The 21,297-nt window shown below is 38.7% G+C and overlaps 1 protein-coding gene across 1 annotated transcript in view; it reads left to right on the top strand.

Moving 5' to 3' along the window:
* LOC111141019 (tetratricopeptide repeat domain 33) overlaps positions 1 to 21,297 on the top strand; it is a 33,680-nt gene that overhangs the window by 8,962 nt on the left and 3,421 nt on the right. Inside the window, exons 3-4 of the mRNA XM_022493340.1 lie at positions 16,876 to 16,957; positions 18,058 to 18,189. Of these exons, the coding sequence (XP_022349048.1) occupies positions 16,876 to 16,957; positions 18,058 to 18,189 (214 nt within the window). The remainder of the gene's footprint in view (positions 1 to 16,875; positions 16,958 to 18,057; positions 18,190 to 21,297) is intronic.

Here is a 21,297-nt window from a genome sequence, read left to right on the forward strand (position 1 = left end):
ATTAGACCCTCAAATGAAGCTGTAAACGTAATGAAATTCCAGTCAAAATCCCGGCAGGCTTGATTTTGTAGTAATTGACAAGCTTATCCTAAAATTCATAAGGAAATGGAAAGAATTTAGACTGGCCAAAATAATTTTATGGGCCAAAAAATATGTAGAGAACTTAACGCTACTTTATTGCATCAGCACATTCTTGAATGCTGTGCCTTAATAGTGTTAGTGTAAGAATGGACATCTACAGATCATGAAAAGAATATAAGGTGCAGAATTTACTCACATTTATGTGGTAGTTGAGCAAAGTTGAAACATCTGGTTATCAAAAAGCATAATTGAGAAAATGAAAATTCAGAGAGAATATTTATAATGCGTATATCTGACATAGGACATTTTCCTATGTCCATATCTGACATAGGACATAAGGCACTGGCACAGCTCAATGGCAAGACACTAGCCAGTTAAAGATTGGATACAAAGTTTGACCTGAAGCTTTACAAAATAAGATACATGAATGGCCCACACACACATGAAAAGCTGTTCAGCATGAATAGTCCCTAGAAAACTTCAAATTAAAACTACAGCATACTACTGTGTAACTACCAGAATGCTAAAATGGAAAGGACTGACAGTATCAAGGGAGGATGTGGGACAACTCAAACTTTCAAGCCATTGTCCATGAAAATGTAAAACAGTTTAACTGCTTTAGACCACAGTCTGGCTATTTCTTCTAAAGTTAAACGTACAGCATTACCGTTCAATCTGGCAGTCTACTCCCTCCTAGATATTTATTCAGGAGAAAGGAAAATATTCACTCAAAGACTTACCTAACGGTGTTCCTAGTAGTAGTATTCATAGGGTCTGTGAAGTGGAAACAACCAAAATATCTATCAGCAGGTGAATAGATAAATAAATTGTGGTATATCCATCCAGCAGTGTCCTGTGGAGCAATGAAAAGGGATGATTAATGCATCCAAAAATTATCATGTTCAGAGAAGTCAGGAAGAGGGTATACTGATTCCATCTATGCAACCCCTAAATGGAACTCTAATCTATAGTGTTTGTCTGGAACCAGAAATTGGGGTGGGTTGACTGCGAAAGGGCCTAGGGAACTTTTTGGGTTAATAAAAATGTTTCTTATTATGAATGGTTGTGGTATTTACCTGTGTGTATAGATTTGTAAAAACTCATTGAAGGATATGCTTAAAATGGGTACATGTTTTGGCATCTAGATTATAGTCCAGTAAATTTGATTAAAAAAAAAAAAATCAGGAGCGCCCAGGCATCTTGGTCGGTTTAGCATTTGACTCTTGATTTAGCTTTGATTATGGTCTCAGGGTCACTGTTTTAGCCTTTTAAATTATTTCCTGTGCTCTGGGAGCAGTGGCAGAAGTCCCCAGTCTGGAACTGGGGCGGAGTAGGGGGGGGCGAATTTTGCAGTTGCACATATTCCTAATTCTCAAGTTAGAATCTCACCTCCTCAAGTTCACATCTCAGAGGTTATATAAAATCGTGTCACTTTTTAAAGTTTTTGTTGTTGTTGTTTTTAAATGATGGTAAAGATTAAGTGCATCAGAATTTGGCACAGCTTTGAACTTGGCATGAGTATGAATCATTAGAATGGTAGAGAAGTAGGAATGCCTCTGGAGGACTTGCTAGAGATGGAGAAAGGGAGAAAGGTTGATGAAGAAGAGGGAGTTACTTCTACTTTCTAGCTTTTGCCTCCTTGTGATTTTCTTCTTTCCCTCCTTCCTTCCCTATCTTCTTCCTTCCTTCCTTTTCTTTCTTTCCTCTGTCTTTCTTTTTTTTGAACTTAGTATTTTCTCACTTAGTTTTATTTAGCACTTAGAGTGTGGTCTGAACACATGAAATATAGCCACAATCCAAGGGTGTTAATGTCATCCTCAAAAGGCGACACAAGTTTTTGGCGTTATAGGCTCCTGCTGTCAGTTTCCTTCATTAGTAACTAACTTCCCTTAGGAAACTTTGGTTTGCAATCGAATGGTTTTTAAGATCTGGAGTTCTCCCTTATAGTATTTATGATTCTTTGTAACCAAAAACTACGTAAACACTAAGTAATTTTAATGCACAGGGATAGTATTGTGAGTATAGTGATTAAGAGTGTGGATTTTGAAGTCATCTTACCTCTCTTCAGATCCTAGCTTTATCATGTGTGTGAAACCTTTGGCAGATTATTAACTTTTTAAGTGTCAATTTCCTCATGTATATAATGGTAAGACTTCTCTCATAGACTGTTGGGGGATTAAAAAGCAAGTCCATGTGAAAGCTTAACATGTCATCTGGCACCTCGGAAACATTCAATAAATGTACTTCAGATATTATGTTTTAGGATTTTTTTATGTGATTGGTGCATTTCATGTAATATTAAGATTTTTTATAAGTTATTTTGTGCAGACACCTTTTACTAGAATTGTTACTAATTGGGATATACCTTTCAGGAGTCTCGGTGTGAGTCTAAACTTTGATATGTTGGCTTTCAAGGTTTCAGCCACTAGATGGTGATATTTGATTATGTAGCTAAATTGTCTGATTTTCCTCTGTGGGATTTAGTGTGTGTGTGAAGCAGAACTATAATTAGAATTTATCATGAATCTTATCTCTTGTCTAGAAAAGTACACCTATCAAAGTGAACATGAGGGCAGTCTGGCTGCATGGCACGCATTTTATTGACGTCAGCATGGATCTGTTTAATGACCGTGATCCTCCTTTGGGTGTCATCTGCTCCTCCCTCTCTTTTGGTTTCTTCTCACTGGTGTACGAACATACCTTGAAAACAGTCATTTAAAAAGCTTCCCTTGTCTGTACGTGCCTTACCATTTCTTTGCTCCCCTTTCACCACAAACTCCATTTCTTGATGAATCTTCTCTGGGTCTCTTCCAGTCAGGTTTCTATTCCTACTGGTCCCCCGCAGCCACTCTTGTGAAGGTCGTATGACCTCCGGTCATCATGTCTCTATACTCATTCACCGTACCTGTCATCCTCCAGCATAGCTGACCCCTGTCTTCCTAGATACACTGCTCTTTCATCTACAGCGCCACACTCCTGGTTTTTCTTTGGTCTCACTGTCCACTTGTTAATCTTTGCTTCATCCTCTTCTGTTCATTTTCTAAACATCGGTGGGCCAAAGTATTTAGGAAGTACTTCTTCTCTTTTCTATATCCTCCCCCCCCCTTTCTTAAACTTACATAGTCTCCTGCTTTCAGTGCCCTCTCTCTCCCGATGACTGCCAAATATGTCTATGGTGCTGTCTTCCCACCTGAATTCCAGACTCTTCAATCTCCAGTGCTTACTTTATACCCACTTGGATGTCTGATTCGTATCTCAGATTGAACATGTATTAAGCAGAACTCTTGATTTTTCTTGCAAACATCTGGTACTTTTTAGTCTTCCCCATGTCAGTAAAAGGGGTCACCATTTACCCAAGTCCATAAGCCTGAAAGCCAGAGTAAGCTCTGTGGGTTTCTGTGCCACTGCAGAGCTAATTGGCCTCCGGCACCCAGGATTGCCTGCCCCTGATGCTGTTCTTATGGCCACGAAGCCCGGGCAGCTGCCGCTGTTCTTACGGACCAGACAGCCTGCATTCACTGTGCTCCCTGACCGTCCAAGACCATCACACCTTGACACTGGCCATTTTGGACCTGTAGGTGCTCTGGAAGGAGTGGGTCACACATTGAGAAGTGTGAAGGGTTAAAAGCTTGTGGGGTAGAATTGGTGGGAGACAGGGTAAGGAAGGGAAAATTCTTTTCCCTTCATCCTCTCACTGGACAGTTTGCAAGACACACACGTTTTATACAGTCTTCTGAAGTTTTACAAGATTAGCAGTCATCTGTTTGTTTTTGAAGCTGTTGCCAGCTCAGCAGATGCCTTGTATTTATTCTCCTTCTTTCCTGCCTTACTTCTCTTTTTTTCCCTCACTCTTCCTTCCCTGGGATCCTGTCCCCAACAAAGAATAAGCTCAGGCCTCAAGCTCTGTTTCCTAGGGAATCCAAGTTAAGACGTCATCCTGGATTTCCTTTTTTTTTTTTTGCTCCTCATATCCAGTTTAAGTTGACTTTATTTTTTAAACATATTCTAAATCTTTTTTATCCTCTCTGTTTTCACTGCTGGATTCCTAATCTAATCTACTCTCATCTCTTACCTGAATCATTCAGTGGTCTCCTAATGGCTTTCCTGTGCTCATTTTTTTTTTTTGAAGATTTTATTTATTTATTTGACAGACAGAGATCACAAGTAGGCAGAAAGACAGGCAGAGAGAGAGGAGGGGAAGCAGGCTCCCCGCTGAGCAGAGAGCCTGATGTGGGGCTCGATCTCAGGACCCTGAGATCATGACCTGAGCTGAAGGCAGAGGCTTAACCCACTGAGCCACCCAGGCGCCCCTTTTGTGCTCATTCTTATACCTCTACAGACTCTTCTCCTCCCTGGGCCTGACTGATCTTTTCAAAATGTAAATCATGTCTGTGTGTCCTATCAAATCTCTACAGATTCCGCATCATGCATGAGATAAAAGCCACACTCGTAACCATGGCCTCCTAGTTCCTAAGTGATCGTGGCTTTAGTTTGCTTCTTGTAGCTCTCATCTGCCTTCCTCCTCCAACTATAGCCATGTTGGTTTTCTTTCCCTTCCTCAAAACATGAGGTGTTTGGCCCTCCCTTGGCTTAGGCTCTTCCCATTGTCTGGGATGAACTTTCTCCAGATCTTCAGTTAGCTGACCACTTTTTGTCAGTCAGATCACAGCTCAAATGCCTTTCTAGAGAGATCTTTTCTGACCATACATTCAGAGTAGCCATCTAGTCATTCCCTTTCACATCCCTCCACTTTTTTTTTTTTTTAACTTTTTAACTTTTTAACTTAGGTTTGTTATCTTTCTCTACCTTCTTCCTGCATGCAAACATTCTGGAATGGAAGATCTAGAAAAACGGTAGGGTCATTTTATATCTTGTCGAATGCCGTATTCTCAGTTTCCAGAAAACTACCTGGCTCTGAGGAGATGCTTAATAAATTTCTACCAAATGAACAAGCTTATAACTACAGAGCTCATTAAGCTTGAAGCTGTAGTAAATTAGAAATCTAATTGGGAGCAAAGTAGTTAAACACTTTGACATTTCTGCCTGATAAATGAGTGTGCTCACTTGCTTGCTGGTTCACCAGCTGTTGTTCACCTCCGTGTAGGGCTTACCTCACCCTGCCCAGCGAGATCCCTGTGCCCATTCTCTTTGTGCTAGCTCACCGGCACACGGCTCAGGTTGTCTTTAAACTGGCTGAATCAGACTTTGGTCACTTATTAACCATAGTGACTTTATTTTTTTTTTTTTAAGATTTTATCTATTTATTTGTCAGAGAGAGAGAGGGAGAGAGAGCGAGCACAGGCAGACAGAATGGCAGGCAGAGGCAGAGGGAGAAGCAGGCTTCCTGACGAGCAAGGAGCCCGATGCGGGACTCGATCCCAGGACGCTGGGATCATGACCTGAGCCGAAGGCAGCTGGGACGCCTGGGTGGCTCAGTTGGTTGGGCAACCATAGTGACTTTAAACCAAGTTTTTATCTTGTCATGCTTCCTATCCAACAGCTGCAGTAGGGCGGCGTCTGGTCAGTCTGTTCCAGTCTCAAGTTGAATTAAGAGATATGCTGGAGAAGTTATGAGAGACCATTGATTTATTGGGTGCCAAGTTTCCTGGGATCCAAAAACAGAGGAACTGGGGGGTGGCACCCTTTGTTTGTAGGCCAGGAGACATATATCAGAGAGAAACGAAAAATGGGGGAGGAGAGGGAATTCAATAAGCTTATGATAGTGAAGTAAATGCCCACCAGTTGCTGCTGGTTTTCAGTTGGTGGAAAACAGCTCACTTTTTCCTTCAAACCTTTGTGTGTCCCGTGGGCATAAAACACATTTCACTTCGCAAAGCCTTCAAAATAAAAGCGGCACTACTAAGGGGGTGGAGTGGCCTTTTCTTTTTTTCCCCTCAAATCTGTATGCCTGTGTTTGCACATGTGTATGTCGGTATGGGTACCTGTGTGTACGTGCTGCCTAATGAAAAGAGAAAACAGAACTAAGCGATGGTCAGTGTTATCTGGAACTTCTCGTTTCCTACTTTGTGATAATGGAAGCAGCTTGAGGGGTGGGAGGGTTGGGATGGGGGAGGCTGCCCTGTTTCTCAGGAATAGTGCTGTTGGCATTTTGGGCAGGACAGGTCTTTGTTATGAGGATTGCCCCTTGTCTTGCCGGATGTTAGCATCCCTGGACCCTTGTCAATAGTGCCTCTAAGTCACAATGACAACCAGAACCACCTCTGTGAATTGATATAAATGCCTGCCATGGGGTGATAACAGTTCCTGGTTGAGTTAGGCAGAAACTAGGACTGAAAGTGAAAAGGACATTTGACAGATGTGACAGATTTTTAAGTGGTTGGACCAAGTAATGCAGGGGTTGGCACACCACATTTATAAATTTTTTAAGTAAACATTTATAAAGTTTTATCAGACACAAGCATGCATCTTTGTGTATGTATTATCTGTGGCTGATTTTTGTGCGACAGCAGAATTGAGCAGTTGTGACAGAGACTCCATGGCCCACAAAGGTGCTTATAGGGTGCTTTACTGGACTGAACTTGGTCTCCAGACCAGCCCCTTTTTCTAAAGCCACGGACTCCTAAACCTTGCACATCCCGGTGTCTTAAAGTCCCTCTGCTCTATGTAGAATTTTAATCTCTTAGTTCTTTCTACCCATATTCCCATTCCCTTAATCTTGGGATTTCTTGTAACTTCTATACCTGGAATGGTAAGATGGAACAAAGTAAGAATTAAGGTATCTGCTACTTTTAAGGTAAAATTTGTTTTCATTTTTCTTTCTTTCTTTCTTTTTCTTAAATGTATTTTCAGCAGGCTAGTTTTTGTCCCCACGTTTCATGTCTTTCATGCTTTTCTTTGCTGCTTTCCAAGACTTCCCTGAGGGAAGGTAGGGTAGGTAGATAGAATCTGGGATATTAGCACCTTCTGTGTGCCTGGCCTTTTTCTGGGTGTTGTAGAGAGTACAGGTGAATCTACCTTTTGGTCCCTGAACTCATTAGTGAAGAGAAGACAAAAATACATGAAAAAAATAGAGAAAAATGAAGAGGGAGAAAGCATTAGGTAGCTGGAAAAGCATTAGTCTTGTAACTGTAAGAGCTAGCTTCCTGGTTTTCACAGGATTAATACCATTAATTAATGGACTGGTGGACTGGTCCTGTAGCTGTTCTCTACCTTTGTTTCCTCTTCAGTGAAATGAGAACAAGTAATGCCAATCTTGGAGGACTTTATGAGCACTAAGGGAATGAACTTTTTGTGAGAATAATTGTTTATTAGTGATGGTATTGAAAGTACCTTGTAAAATAAAGTACTTCAGGAACACAAGTGATGCTGCACGGTCAGGTTAGTGGTACTCATACGGGCTTTATGAAGAACGGAATTTTAACTTGGTCTTAGAGGAGAGAAAGCCTTTGAATAGTGAAGAGGGGGAGGAAGGAAATCTTAGATGTGCATATGTTTGTGTACTGGGGGGCCCCCATGAACAAAGAACAACATGATACGTGGGTGGGGACTGGGCACATACGCAGCTGAGTGGAGCAGAGGTGTGGTGGGAGGGTAGTAGAAAAAAGATTGGACTGATAAGCTAATACTGGAAGAAATAGATTCACTAGTTTTAAGTCCTGCAGAATTTACTACTACTCCATTTCTTAGAATATTATGAGTAGAAGGATTATTATGAAGGAATAATTTAACTTTTCAGAGACTAGAACATAGCACATTTCCAAAGTTTTTCATGTTGTGTCTGAAATAACATTTGGAAATACTTAGAGATAGGCTGAAAGTCACCCATAATTTGCTTTCTTTTTAGGTGACATAGTAACCACTTTTAGACATAGTATCATTAAAGCTTAGTAGATAATCGCACCATGAAATGAAATTTCTGTGATGTATATACTTTTTGTTAAGAACTTTATAGGGAATCGCTATAAAGAGTCGAAATGGGTGTTAAGTATTGTTGAGAGTCTTATAATTTTTTTCCCTGTGTTATCTGTTAAATATGAGTTTTTCTAATTTTTTTAGGTGTATCCTACATGGTCATGTGAACTTTATACTTTTTAATAAGTTGCTGGATTTAATTTGTTAATACTGTAGGGTTTTTATATTTAGCTTATGTGCTAGGAAGTCTTTAGTGATTATTAGGATTCTCTTTTTTTCAGATAATGTATCTTTCTTAGGACAAAAGCATTTCTTATTTTTATTGCTAGATTGTCCAAATACGCTGAAATGCATTAGGATTCTTAAGACTACATTTTTAACTGTGGTATTTAAAACTGTGGCTTAGGTAGTGGCGTATATTTCATGGTCAGGACCATATTGTCTTTGTTTATCCACGAAGACTGTCTACCACTCCCGTGTCTACCTTATTCTTTCAGAAATTATTGATATGTGTTAGGCCTATTGTGTTAGGTGCTAAAGCTACATATACCTTGGTGTACATAGAGCGTCTGGCTTAAACAAACAGAAATAAATGTAAAGTTTCAAGTTCTATGAAGAAAAAGAACTGGGTATCATGAGCTAATATTCACAAGAATGATTTAAGGCAGGGGGGCAGAGTGAACCTCTCTGAGGAACCAAGAAGGCAGGTTGATGGGGGTATAGCTAGGGAAGGGAGTCCTGATTCTTATTTTGCTTTTTGCGTAATTTGTGATTTTGTCATATATTTGTCATTAAAACAAGGCGACTTGCTATAGTCCTGCCCATTTACTTACATGTTTTAATTTGATCCAAGTTATTCCATGATACTAGAATTAATTTCTAGTGAATCTTATTTTGTGACATTTGTGTGTATGCTCCGTGAGTGAGTAATACAGATGGTAAAATAATTTTAAATCGTCTCTGTATCTGAAGTAGAAATTGGGAGATTAAAATTGTGACTTTTTACTTGTTTCAGAAAACAGGTTGTCTAATATGGCAAGTAGGAGAAGAAGGCAATTGCTTTCAATACGATAACAACTAAGAAACATCCTGTACTAGGTAGGAGTTGACATCATCGTTTTAATTTGCTTTGGAAAATGACCTTTATTCAGTGTGTGTCCACATTGATGTGACTTCGGACTCCTTCCTGCTGTCTCCGGAGGCCGTGGATCTGCCCTGCATTGTTTGTTCTTGTCTGTAATAAATTAGACACTCTTAAGATAGGTTTCTTCTTTTGTGTAAGTAAATAGTTGAAGTTTAAACTGTTACCGAACGTGGGCTTTTTTGACTTGACCTAATCCCGTGTCCACATAATGACAATAAGCGATAGTTGACTAAGACTCGGAGCAGTTTAGAATTTATTTGTCAAGTGTACTTCTGATTTGTCCCTTGCCTGATAGAATCACCCAGGGACTCTGATCTAAGCATCATCTCAGCAATTATTCCCAACGCACTTCCCCTTCTCCTAAATTTGTATGTCTTGAGAAAATATGCCATGATTAGGAAGTATGTCTTTTCTCTTTTATTGCCTTTTTGTTTTTTTTTTTCTTTCTGACCTTATCTTAAGGTATGGGAATTAGGTTTCTTATGACAGATTTTCGTTGTATTACTTACACATTATTTTGTCCTTGCTTTCTTCAGAGTGCTACTCCAATTTCTAGACAGAGAAGCTCAAAATATCTTAACCATTTTTGGGGGGTTTAATTAAAAAAATTGATCATTGCGTAAAAGTTGGAACTTGATTTACCTACATTGGAAGTCACACAGCTTTCACTCAAATTAAATCTATCAAAAACTACTTTCAATATCGTTGTAATGTCTATGCGAAAGCTCTCACAAAATCAAAGAAGAAAACTAAACTTTCAATTTCAAATATTATATTCTGAACAAAGGAAAGTCACTTCGAATAAGAAAATATAAACTGAGCCAGAAAAGTTATTTCTATCATGAAACATTTTTGGGCACAATTATTGTAAATATTATTAGAAATACAATGTAAAATAAGGTGAAAACTTTAAAGTTTTTGATGACATAGTTTTTAATGAGACAATAAAATACGAATGTTAATATTAGCTAGGGATTTGCTAAAAAGTGTACCTGTATAGAGATAGCTTTTAGGGGAGGTGCCTGCCTGGCTGGCTCAGTTGGTAGAGCATGCAACTCTTAAACTCAGGGTCGTGAGTTCAAGCCCCATACTGGGTATAGGGCCTACTTAAAAAAAAAAAAAAGAAAAGAAAAATAGCTTTTAGGAAACTTCTTCTTCTTCCTTTTTTAATTTAAGTAATCCCTATACCCAACGTGGGATAGAAGTAGCATTTAAATTTGTCTTGATATTTCCATATAAGGATGTAAAATTGTGTGATAGAAATCAAATAGAAATCTGTCATGATATTAGTGGAAAGTAATACTCATTTGTGGCTAGTTACATTCTGTTTAACATAGAAAAAAATGCTATAACATTTCTTCTTAAAAATGGTCAACCTTCTTTCATGGATTCTGCCTTTTTTTTTTTTTTTTTTTTAAATATTGAGAGCAAGCAAGAAGGGGGAGAGAGAGTGTGCGAGCAGGGGGAGAGATGAGGGGTGGCAGGGGGTGAGGGAGAAGCAAACTCCCCACTGAGCAGGGAGCCCTTTATGGGGCTCCATCCCGGGACCTGAGCTGAAGGCAGACACTTAACTGTCTGATCCACCTGCCCCTGGATTCTGCATTTATGAGTTTACCCACTCACTAAAGTATATTGGTAACCCCCAAATTAATACTCACGGTGCTTTCACAAGCATTAGTGAACATGCACAGAACTGAGAAAAATTTGAGTGCCTGCTGTGGCTGTTCCCAGATGAGTCAAACAAGGTGCAACTGTGTCTCCTTGTTCCAACTCTTACACTGTAAACAAGTGTCCTTTTTGTGGTCTAAGTTATATTTTCTACACATAATGTGTCTTTTGTTGGTGGTTTTGCTGTTTAAAACGGCCCCTGAGTATGGTTTAGAAGTGCTATGTTCCTAAGGACAAGAAGGGTGTGATGTGAATGAGCACAGATTTGACAGAGAAAATATGTGTGTGTTCAGTAACCTTTGTCCAGGCATGAGTTACAGTGCTATTGGCCATGAGTTCAATGTTAATGAATCATAAATATATATTAAATAAGATGTCTTTAAACAGAAACACATAAAACAAGGCTATATATTAATGAGTTGATAAAAATATGACCAGGGGTTTGCAGGAACTTAACCCTGTGTTTTCCAAACTACGAGCAATGATTCAGTATTTGCTAATTGAGTCTTTACAGTGCCTTTTTTTTTTTTTTTAAAGATTTTATTTATTTATTTGACAGAGAGAGATCACAAGTAGACAGAGAGGCAGGCAGAGAGAGAGAGAGAGGGAAGCAGGCTCCCTGCCGAGCAGAGAGCCCGATGCGGGACTCGATCCCAGGACCCCGAGATCATGACCTGAGCCGAAGGCAGCAGCCCAACCCACTGAGCCACCCAGGCGCCCCTACAGCGCCTTTTTAGAACATAACTTTGGGAATGAGAATCAGCTATATCTGGAATAAAGCTTTTGAGCTTAATAGTGTTTTAATATCTGCAACTTTTCTTTTTATCAAGAATTTAAATAACCAGGACAAGTAATTAAAATTGTCTCTAAATCTGTTTAAAATCTAAATCTTTCTGGTTCCTGGTAGAGTCTGGATAGTAAGAGATCTATTATACAGCCATTTTTTTAAAAGGCAGTTCTGTACATAATAATACAAAATTATCTCAAGATATAGTAAGTAAAAGGGCAAGGGAAAGAATTGTGTGTATATTTAGAATGTTACCATTTATGATGTTTTAAAAGATACATAGGTCCACATGCTTATAAATCCAAAGATTATCTTTGGCAGGATATCAAGGAACTGGTAACTGGTTGCCTGTGGGAAAGTGATCTAATAGACCAGAGGACAGGAGTGAAGGCAAGATTTGCTTTTCATTTGTACAAATTTTGGGGCACTTGGGTGGCGTAGTTGGTTAAGTGTCCAACTCTTGGTTCAGCTCAGGTCATTATCTCAGAGTTGAGTTTGAGCCTAGCATGGGCCAGCACAGATTCTGCTTAAGATTCTCTGTCTCATCCCCTCATCCACCTCCACCTCCCCCAATGCACTCCCCTTTTTTCTTTTCTTTCTTTTTTTTTTTTTTTTTTTTGAATATATTCTTACCAAATAACAATTGGATTTTAAAGGTCAGGTGTTTAACCTACTGAACCACCCAGGTGCCCCAGTGGGTCATATTAATAGAAAATCTGAAGGGGAAGAGTATAGACTTACAGTATAGCATATTATAGTAGGTGCCCTAGTGGGTCATATTAATAGAAAATCTGAAGGGGAGGAGTCTAGACATATATTATAGTATATTATAGTAAATATAATATTTACTACATATAATAATACTAACACTGATAATATATATTTTTTAAAAGATTTTATTTATTTATTTGACAGAGATCACAATTAGGCAGAGAGGCGGACAGAGAGAGAGAGAGAGAGAGAGAGGAAGAAGCAGGCTCCCTGCTGAACAGAGAGCCCGATATGGGGCTCGATCCCAGGACTCTGGGATCATGACCTGAGCTGAAGGCAGAGGCTTTAACCCACTGAGCCACCCAGGCGCCCCTAACACTGATAATATTAATACATAATAATGTTAATATAATAATATAATATAATATAATATACTTATTTCTTCCCTCATTGGCTTTTTTCATAAAGGAAATTAATGAGAATGATATTTTAAGTTGTACCATCCTTCCTTCTAAAGTGATCTCATTTCCAGTCAGTTTTATATCAAGTATAATATGTGTATATTTGACTTCCAAAATACAGCTTTCCTTCTTCAGCAATTGTTCATGGCCCACTTCCTTCCAAAAAGATAGCAGTAATGACCAAAGGGTAATTTTTTCAAGTTTTATGGAGATATAATTGATGTATAACATTATGTAAGTTTAAGGTATAGAATGTGATGATTTGATAAACATATATATTGCAGAATGATTACCACGGTAAAAAGTTAGTTAATACATCCATCACCTCACATTTGCTTTTTTTGTGTGGTGAGAGCATTTAAGATTTACTCTCTTAGCAGCTTTTAAATATAATGTCTAACAGTAGAGGATCCATTTGAATGAATTTTGTATTGAAACAGTAGTAATCAGTCTCTGAGCATTATAATACAGAGAGAAGCATTTGATAATTTAAAGACATTAAAAAAAGTTTCATATGTGTGATATATATTAAAACAAACTGGAAGTGTATACAATAAAGTGTTAACTATATTAACTATGGTTGTTGTCTTTAATTTCTGTATGTGGGGGGTATGGGTGTGTATGCATGTGCTTTCCTATATTTTCTGATTCTTCTCTGTGTATTTGGGAAATAATTTTTTATATCAAAACAATTATATCAAAACAAGTGTCCTTTACTCAGGTATAGAATACAAGAAAGACCTGATTTAAGAACACTTTTTTTTTTTTTTAAAGATTTTATTTATTTGACAGAGAGAGATCACAAGCAGACAGAGAGGCAGGCAGAGAGAGAGAGGGAAGCAGGCTCCCTGCCGAGCAAAGAGCCCGATGCGGGACTCGATTCCAGGACCCTGAGATCACAACCCGAGCCGAAGGCAGCGGCTTAACCCACTGAGCCACCCAGGCGCCCCTGATTTAAGAACATTTTGTATAAAAACAAACACTTCATGTAAGCACCATAATGTTAGAGCAGCAGAGAACCCAAATGCCCATTGACTGATGAATGGCTGAAGAAGATGTTTAAAACACACACACATACACACACACACACACACACACACACACACACACACACACACTGGAATATTACCTAGCCATCAAAAAGAATGAAATCTTGCCATTTGCAACGACATGGATGGAGCCAGATTATATTCTGCTAAATGAAATAAGTCAGAGAAAGACAAATACCATATGAACTCACTCATATGTGGAATTATGAAAGAAAACAGGTGAATGTGTGGGAAGGGAGAAAAGAAAAAAAGGAGAGAGGGAAATAAGCCATAAATGACTCTTAACAATAGAGAACAAACTGAGGTTTAATTGAGGGGGCTGGGGGGGTACTAAATGGGCGATGGGTATTAAGGAGCGCACTTGTTATGATGAGCACTGGGTGTTGTATGTAAGTGATGAATCACTGAGTTCTACTCCAGAAGCCAATATTGCCCTGTGTGTTAACTACCTAAATTTTTTTTTAAAGATTATTTTTTTTTTAAAGATTTTATTTATTTTAGAGAGAGAGGGAGAGAGAGAGCAGGAGCAGAGGGGCATGGCAGAGGGAGAGGGAGAAGCATACTCCCCACTGAGCAGGGAGCCCAATGCGGGGCTCAGTCTTGGGACCCTGAGATCATGACCTAAGCTGAAGGCAGGTGCTTAACCAATTGAGCCACCTAGGTGCCCCTCCCCTCCCGCCAAGAATATTTCTGACACAGGCAGAAGCAGGGAAAAACATTCAGCATTGTGGTAGCACATCATAAAAATGAAGTGAATAATGGTCACACTGTATTCCTAAAACTCTAGTAGTCCTTCACCCAGAAGTAAACACAGTGTTCAAATAGGTAACTCTTCAGTACTCAGCAGGGGCCCCTGTTAGGGAAGAAGATATTAACTGTGGTCCAGGCAGTAGTTCTGATAGCTATGTCTGCGTTTTCAGATTGGTTTGCCTGGAAGCAAAGACTACCAGCTTTTCCAGGGTCAATCTGAAGCATCTAGCTCTGTCTAGCTTGCTATTACCAAGTTGCGGTAGCCGCTGCTGCAGCCTATCATGGCAGCTCCGGCGGGATGTGTAAAGCACACTCCCACCATGTCCACCTTTCCACTGCTGCTAGCCATGGGGCCGGCTCTGTGGCAGACCTATTTACAGGTGTTGGTAGCCCATTTTCATTTGCCAAGACGGCATGAGACCCCTGGAAATGGTACTGCCCATCTGTATTCCTTGCTAGTCAAAGAACTCTCTAGCAAGGTGAAAACAGAATGTACTTTTTTATGTTCTTCAAGCTTTGCATTTTCTCCCAAATGTCACCTGTATTTCTCTACTTCACTGTCCTCTGTTTAAATAATAATAATAATCAGTGCATATTGGCCCACATTTTGGTTGGTATCTTTGGTTTGGATCTTCACATATTCAAGTAGGAAATTATGCAGAAGAACACATACAGAGGAAATGAAGGGTCTGGAAAACAGGAAACAATGAGTGATTCCATAGAAGGTAGCACATGATAGGTCTTAATATGTTATGAAAGATATTATCAATGGTTCACCACCTTGGTGTTTATTAGCGTTTCCTGGTTCAAAAAATTTAGATGCCTGGGTCCTCCTCTGAGAATATCTGTTTTAGGTGAGCTGAGGCTAGGCTCAGCTCTGTGTATATGTGTGGTGTGTGTGTGTTGTGTATTTCTTCCCTTCCAGAATCTCCCTAGATCATTCTGGTATAGCCAAGAATTAAAACTAGTGGGTTACATATTTTCTGTTTATCTCGAGAAACCAGAATTAGTAGCACTGGGAGGAAGGTACAGAATAGAAAGTTTCTGCTTGTTGTCATGGAAGATATATTCTGGCAAATAGGACTTTCTCTTTCTAGAAATAGTCACATATACGTGAGTTAAACACTTGTGAAGGATACCATATAGGATAACATAGAAGGATAACATATAGGACTTTGTTATTCCTTAATTTTATTTAAAAAAGAAAGTGCTGCAGTGCTTCTGCAAATTTGGACGTGGCACACTAACATCGGTTTTAGGCAGGAGGAATTCGTGGTGTCTTCGCAGAGATGCTAGTTGACCATACGGCTCTGGAGGTCACAAGAAAAACCTCACTAGGAGGACATCAGTGGAAAAGTGGTAGTGGAAATCACCATCTCTAAGCTGTTTTTCATTCATTTGACCCATTTTTTAAAAAAGATTTTATGTATTTATTTGACAGAGCTCACAAGTAGGCAGAGAGGCAGGCAGAGAGAGAGGGGGGAAAGCAGGCTCCCCACTGAGCAGAGAGCCCAATGTGGGGCTCGATCCCAGGACCCTGGGATCATGACCTGAGCCGAAGGCAGAGGCTTAACCCACTGAGCCACCCAGGTGCCCCTCATTTGACCCATTTTTTATAAGCTTACCTTGTATTAATAGTGATGAAAAGATATAGTTCCTGAGCTCATGGAATTTACAGACAAGGAAACTTAAAACTGAAGAATCTTTTTTAAAGATTATTTATTTGAGAGAGAGAGAGCAAGAGCCAGGGGGGAGAGCAATGCAGAGGGGGGAGAGAGAGAGAATTCTCAAGCAGACTCCCCACTGAGCACAGAGCCCGAGGCAGGGCTCAATTCCATGACCCTGAAATCATGACCTGAACCAAAACCAAGAGTCAGACGCTCAACCAGCTGAGCCATCCAGGTGCCCCAAAAGAGTCTTTACACAGTTATCAGGCAACTTCTTAAAGTGTTGTGTGTCAGCTAGATTGTTTCAGGATTGCCCAGGATTGCAACTGGATTATAAATTCCTCAGAAAAGTCCTTTGTAATACTTGCGACATGTATGACAACATTTGCAGACACATTGGGGTTGATGAAAAAAGGGAAATTTTGATGGCGATTTCTCAGCCGGGAAAGTAAAATTGGAGAGAGATTTCTAAGATCTTTTGCATTTATATTTGTCTTTTTCTCTTTTGCTGTCTTTTCCCTTTAACTCTTAATTTTTCTTGCTTTTGTAATGTTACTGTTATTGTGAGTTCTTGAATAGAGCTATTTCTTGATATACAAGTATTCCTTAGTACCCGATTTAAATATTTAGTCAGGTACTCTGAAGGCCTTATTAAAAATATGATATTAATGTAACTTAACCACAGATATCGAGAGGCAATTCAAAAATGGGATGAAGCACTGCAGTTAACCCCAGATGATGCCACCCTGTATGAAATGAAATCACAGGTAAGGATCATGGAGAATTTCAGTTTCATTATGAAATCTCACTGTGTTGTGTTCATATGTGTTTGGTGAACAGTAATGAACCAAAATGGCATTTCTTTCCCAAATATGTCTTTTTCAAATTTTTTAATATTTCCTTTCCAAAATGTGTTACCGTATTATTATTGGTAGGCCCTGGGTGATAAAATATTATCACTGTATTATTTATGGCTCTGCCTTTTGCATGACATAAGAAATTCATTAATTTTCACAGTGAAGTTAACTTATTTCAACCTTGGTAAGATATGAACAGATGCCTATCTTTTAGGAAGTCAGTGGTGATTTCTTTTTTTCTTCTTCTTCTTCTTCTTTTTTTTTTTTTAGTGGTGATTTCTTAAATGAAATGTGTTTGCTTGCCTTGGGAATTAATTGTAGTGAACTGGGCAATAGCTTTGTTTCTTCAGAATGAGGATGGTTAGACTCTGTATGATGATATTTCTCTAAAAATGGCCTAGTCCTTAGCAAAAGGTCAGAATAGACTCAATTTATTAATAGTTTGGAAATAACATTTGAATTTTAAAAATACATTTCTATTATTTTGTGGGAAAGTCTATAAACAAAATCTCTGAGCACTTGGATTAAGTTATCCAAAAGACTTTAAAATCTCTAATGGAGTATCAGACATATTTTTGGGAGGGAATAGTTGCAATTCAGCCTTGATCTACACACTTTACAGATACCTTTCAGATGATGATCTCAAACGTAAGGCACACTGTAAATAGAAATCCACATTGTAAATAGAATAATCAAAAGTGGAATTAAGAGTTCAAATATCTCTGAACCACCATGGCTAGATCATGATCACTTTTTTTTAACTGATGGACAAGAGTGTTCAATGACTGAGAAGGGGATAGTTTATATTTTCATCGTTATTTTAGAAATAGGAAGAATAGTCTTTCCTGACCCTGCAGGCAGAGGTGTGGGTCAAAACCACTGAGATGCTATATTTACCAGACTAAAAATATTTTTTTAAAAATGAAAAAGTTTCTATATGGTTATTCATTAGTAGTTTGCTAGTTTATGAGTATTACTGACAAGTTTTGTTTCTTTTTTTTTGGCTACAGGTCCTAATGTCTCTTCATGAAATGTTCCCAGCAGTACATGCAGCTGAAATGGCTGTCCAGAGAAATCCACATTCATGGGAGTCTTGGCAGACTTTGGGACGTGCTCAGCTTGGATTAGGAGAGATAGTCCTGGTAAGGAAGTTAGATTATTATAAATGATGAAATTTTATTCTGACGTGTTTTTGATTAGCTGAGCCAAAAAGTAAATAGCCATTTATTACATCTGTGCAAAAAATAAATAGCAAATTACCTCTTAAAGGTAGTAAGCATAGATACAGATCATAGTTCTTATTGAATGTCTTTTTCCGTTGTAAACATCAATTATATTAGAGTCAGAATATTTTTTCCAGGGGGCACCCCGCTGATTCAGGTGGTTGTTTCCAACTCTTGGTTCGGCTCAGATCGTGATTTCATAGGCCTTGAGATTGAGCCCCCTGTCAGGCTCCATGCACAGTGGGGAGTCTGCTTAAGAGGCTCTCCCACTGGGACGCCTGGGTGGCTCAGTTGGTTAAGCAGCTGCCTTCGGCTCAGGTCATGATCCCAGCGTCCTGGGATCGAGTCCCACATCGGGCTCCTTGCTCGTCAGGGAGCCTGCTTCTCCCTCTGCCTCTGCCTGCCATTCTGTCTGCCTGTGCTCGCTCTCTCTCCCTCTCTCTCTCTGACAAATAAATAAATAAAATCTTTAAAAAAAAAAAAAAAAAGAGGCTCTCCCACTGTCCTTCCCTCTTTCTCTCTCTCTCTCTAAAATAAATAAAATCTTTAAAAAAAAAAGAATTTTTTTTCAGGTGTTAGGTAGCACAGGATGAAGAAATGAGAGTTGGCTGTGACCGTTACATCTTGGTTTTGTTTTTGTTTTGGCAGGGCTGGCCCCTAACATCCTAAAGAGTGTTTGCAAATCTAATACAGTAGTGCCAAATTTTCTGTTTGTCATTAATTAAGATTTCGCAAGGCTTTATTTACCTTTCACAGTTAGAATAAAAATTAAAAATTAAAAATAGCTTCTTTAAAGGCTAATGAAATGACTGGTAAACCCTGAACTTAACTTTACTAACAATGGCTTTAGTAAGTTATGGATAACTTAGATTTTTCTGATAAATATCATTTCTGTTTACCAAAATAAAGGTGTTGGTCAAATTCTCAGAAATAATAAGTAAGGAATTTTGATGAGAGAATAATTGGTGTCAACTTAAACATGATAATCTGAAATGAGGTTCACAGTGATGGAAACCAGTTTAACCAAAGTCCCTATTTTTTTTTTTTTTTTTTTTTACCTGAAGACTTAACTCATACTAGAGTTAGAAAAAAGAAATTCATGGTATTTTGTTTTCTAATGGGTTACAGGAAAACAAACAAAGCCTATCACATAATACTTGCCCCCCATTTCTGCTATATTTAAAAGCTTACAAAGCATTATCTCTTTTGCTTGTTAAGTGTCTATGGTAATGGGAAAAAATCTCTGGACTTAAAATTTAGCAAAGATTGTCCTGTAAAGAAAGAAAATACTGCAAGAGACATAGTAGAGGTACTTCCAGTCAATCAGTAAAAGTAAAATTGTTTAAGATTTTAAGATTTTTTTTTGCATAAGGGAGCCAGTTCAGTTGTTTTTTTTTTGTTTTTTTTTTTATTTTTTTTTCCTGCTGATATGGTTCTGTCCATTAAAATTATGAAATTCTTGCAGGGATTAAAAGTGTAATTTTTTTCCTCATTTAATATAATTTTTAGAGCTGTACTTGGGAAAATCTAAGTTTGTAATTTTTATGTATACTTAAGCTATTTTGAAAGACTGGAATGGTAAGAAAAAAAAGACTTAAAATGTCATTAAGGAAAGGTTGCTATGAAAAATATATTGAAAGCGAGCTAAAAATTGTTAACATCTAACCATTCTTCCTATATTTGCATGTATTTGGACAAAAACACAAGATCATACAAAGATAAACAGACCACGTGGTAGATTAAGAGTCAGTAGGTGGGGAGAGCTCCAGCAGTAATTATTCAAGATTTTATGTAGACTTGGGTGTTGGAAGGGATGAATCATTAAATTCTACACCTGAAACTTACATTATATGTTAACTAACTGAATGTAAATAAAAACTTGAAACTTAGAGTGAGTTGGGTATTGGAAAACAGTTATAGGCTTAGTTCTTCATTTTCTAATTGCTTGAGGTGTAAAATTAGCTCTTTGAGATCTTTCTTCTATAAATGTCCCTCTTAGTTCTGCTTTTGCTGCATCCATAAGCTTTAGCATGTTGTGTATTCATTCTCGTTTGTCTCCAGATGTTTTCTCATTTCCCTTATGACTTACTCTTTGACTCATTGGTTGTTGAAGACTGGGTTGTTTAGTTTCTGCTTATTTGTGAGTTTCCCGGCTTTTCTTCTGCTACCGAGCTCTGGTTTTATTCCATTGTCATTAGAAAAGACACTTGGTATAATTTCAGTCGCCTTAAATTTGTAAACCTTGTTCTATGACCTGACATGTGACCTCTCCTGGAAAATGTTATGTTTGTACTTGAGAATAGCGTGCACTCTGATGCTGTTGGGGGGAATGTTTTGTCTATGTTAGGTCCCTTTGATCTATAGTGTCGTTCAGGTCCTCTCTTCCCTTAGTGATCTGCCTTCTGGGTATTGGGTCCCATTACCGAAGGTATTGCAGTCTCCTGCTGTCTGTTGCTGTCAGTTTCTCCCTTCAGTTCTGTCTGTGTTTGCTTTATACTTACAGGTGTTCTGGCTTTGGGAGGAATATATGTTTATAATGGTTATGTCTTCCTGGTGAATTGACCCTTCTATCATTCTATAATGTCCTTCTTTGTCTCTTGTGATGGTCAATACATGTTAGCATTATTTGAATCTAAGCTCTGGGTGTCAAAGGTAGGCATTCCCAGTACGTACCTTTCTGATGATGGGTTAGCCAAGAAATCCCTAGATTCTTATAGCTGCTGGCCTGCAGACATGGAACAGTGCATTTGCCTTGTCTTGAACTAGAAAGCATTCCCTGTACTTCAGTGGACTGAGTTCTCCGCAGAAGTTTGTCAGGCACTTTCTTTCACACTTCTTCTTTTTTTTTTTTTTTTTTTAAAGATTTTATTTATTTACTTGACAGAGAGATCACAAGCAGGCAGAGAGGCAGGCAGAGAGAGAGGAGGAAGCAGGCTCCCTGCTGAGCAGAGAGCCCGACGCGGGGCTCGATCCCAGGACTCTGAGATCATGACCTGAGCAGAAGGCAGCGGCTTAACCCACTGAGCC

Source organism: Enhydra lutris, unplaced genomic scaffold (assembly GCF_002288905.1).
Source record: "Enhydra lutris kenyoni isolate GAN:26980312 unplaced genomic scaffold, ASM228890v2 scaffoldscaffold5, whole genome shotgun sequence".
Taxonomy (NCBI): Eukaryota; Metazoa; Chordata; class Mammalia; order Carnivora; family Mustelidae; genus Enhydra; species Enhydra lutris.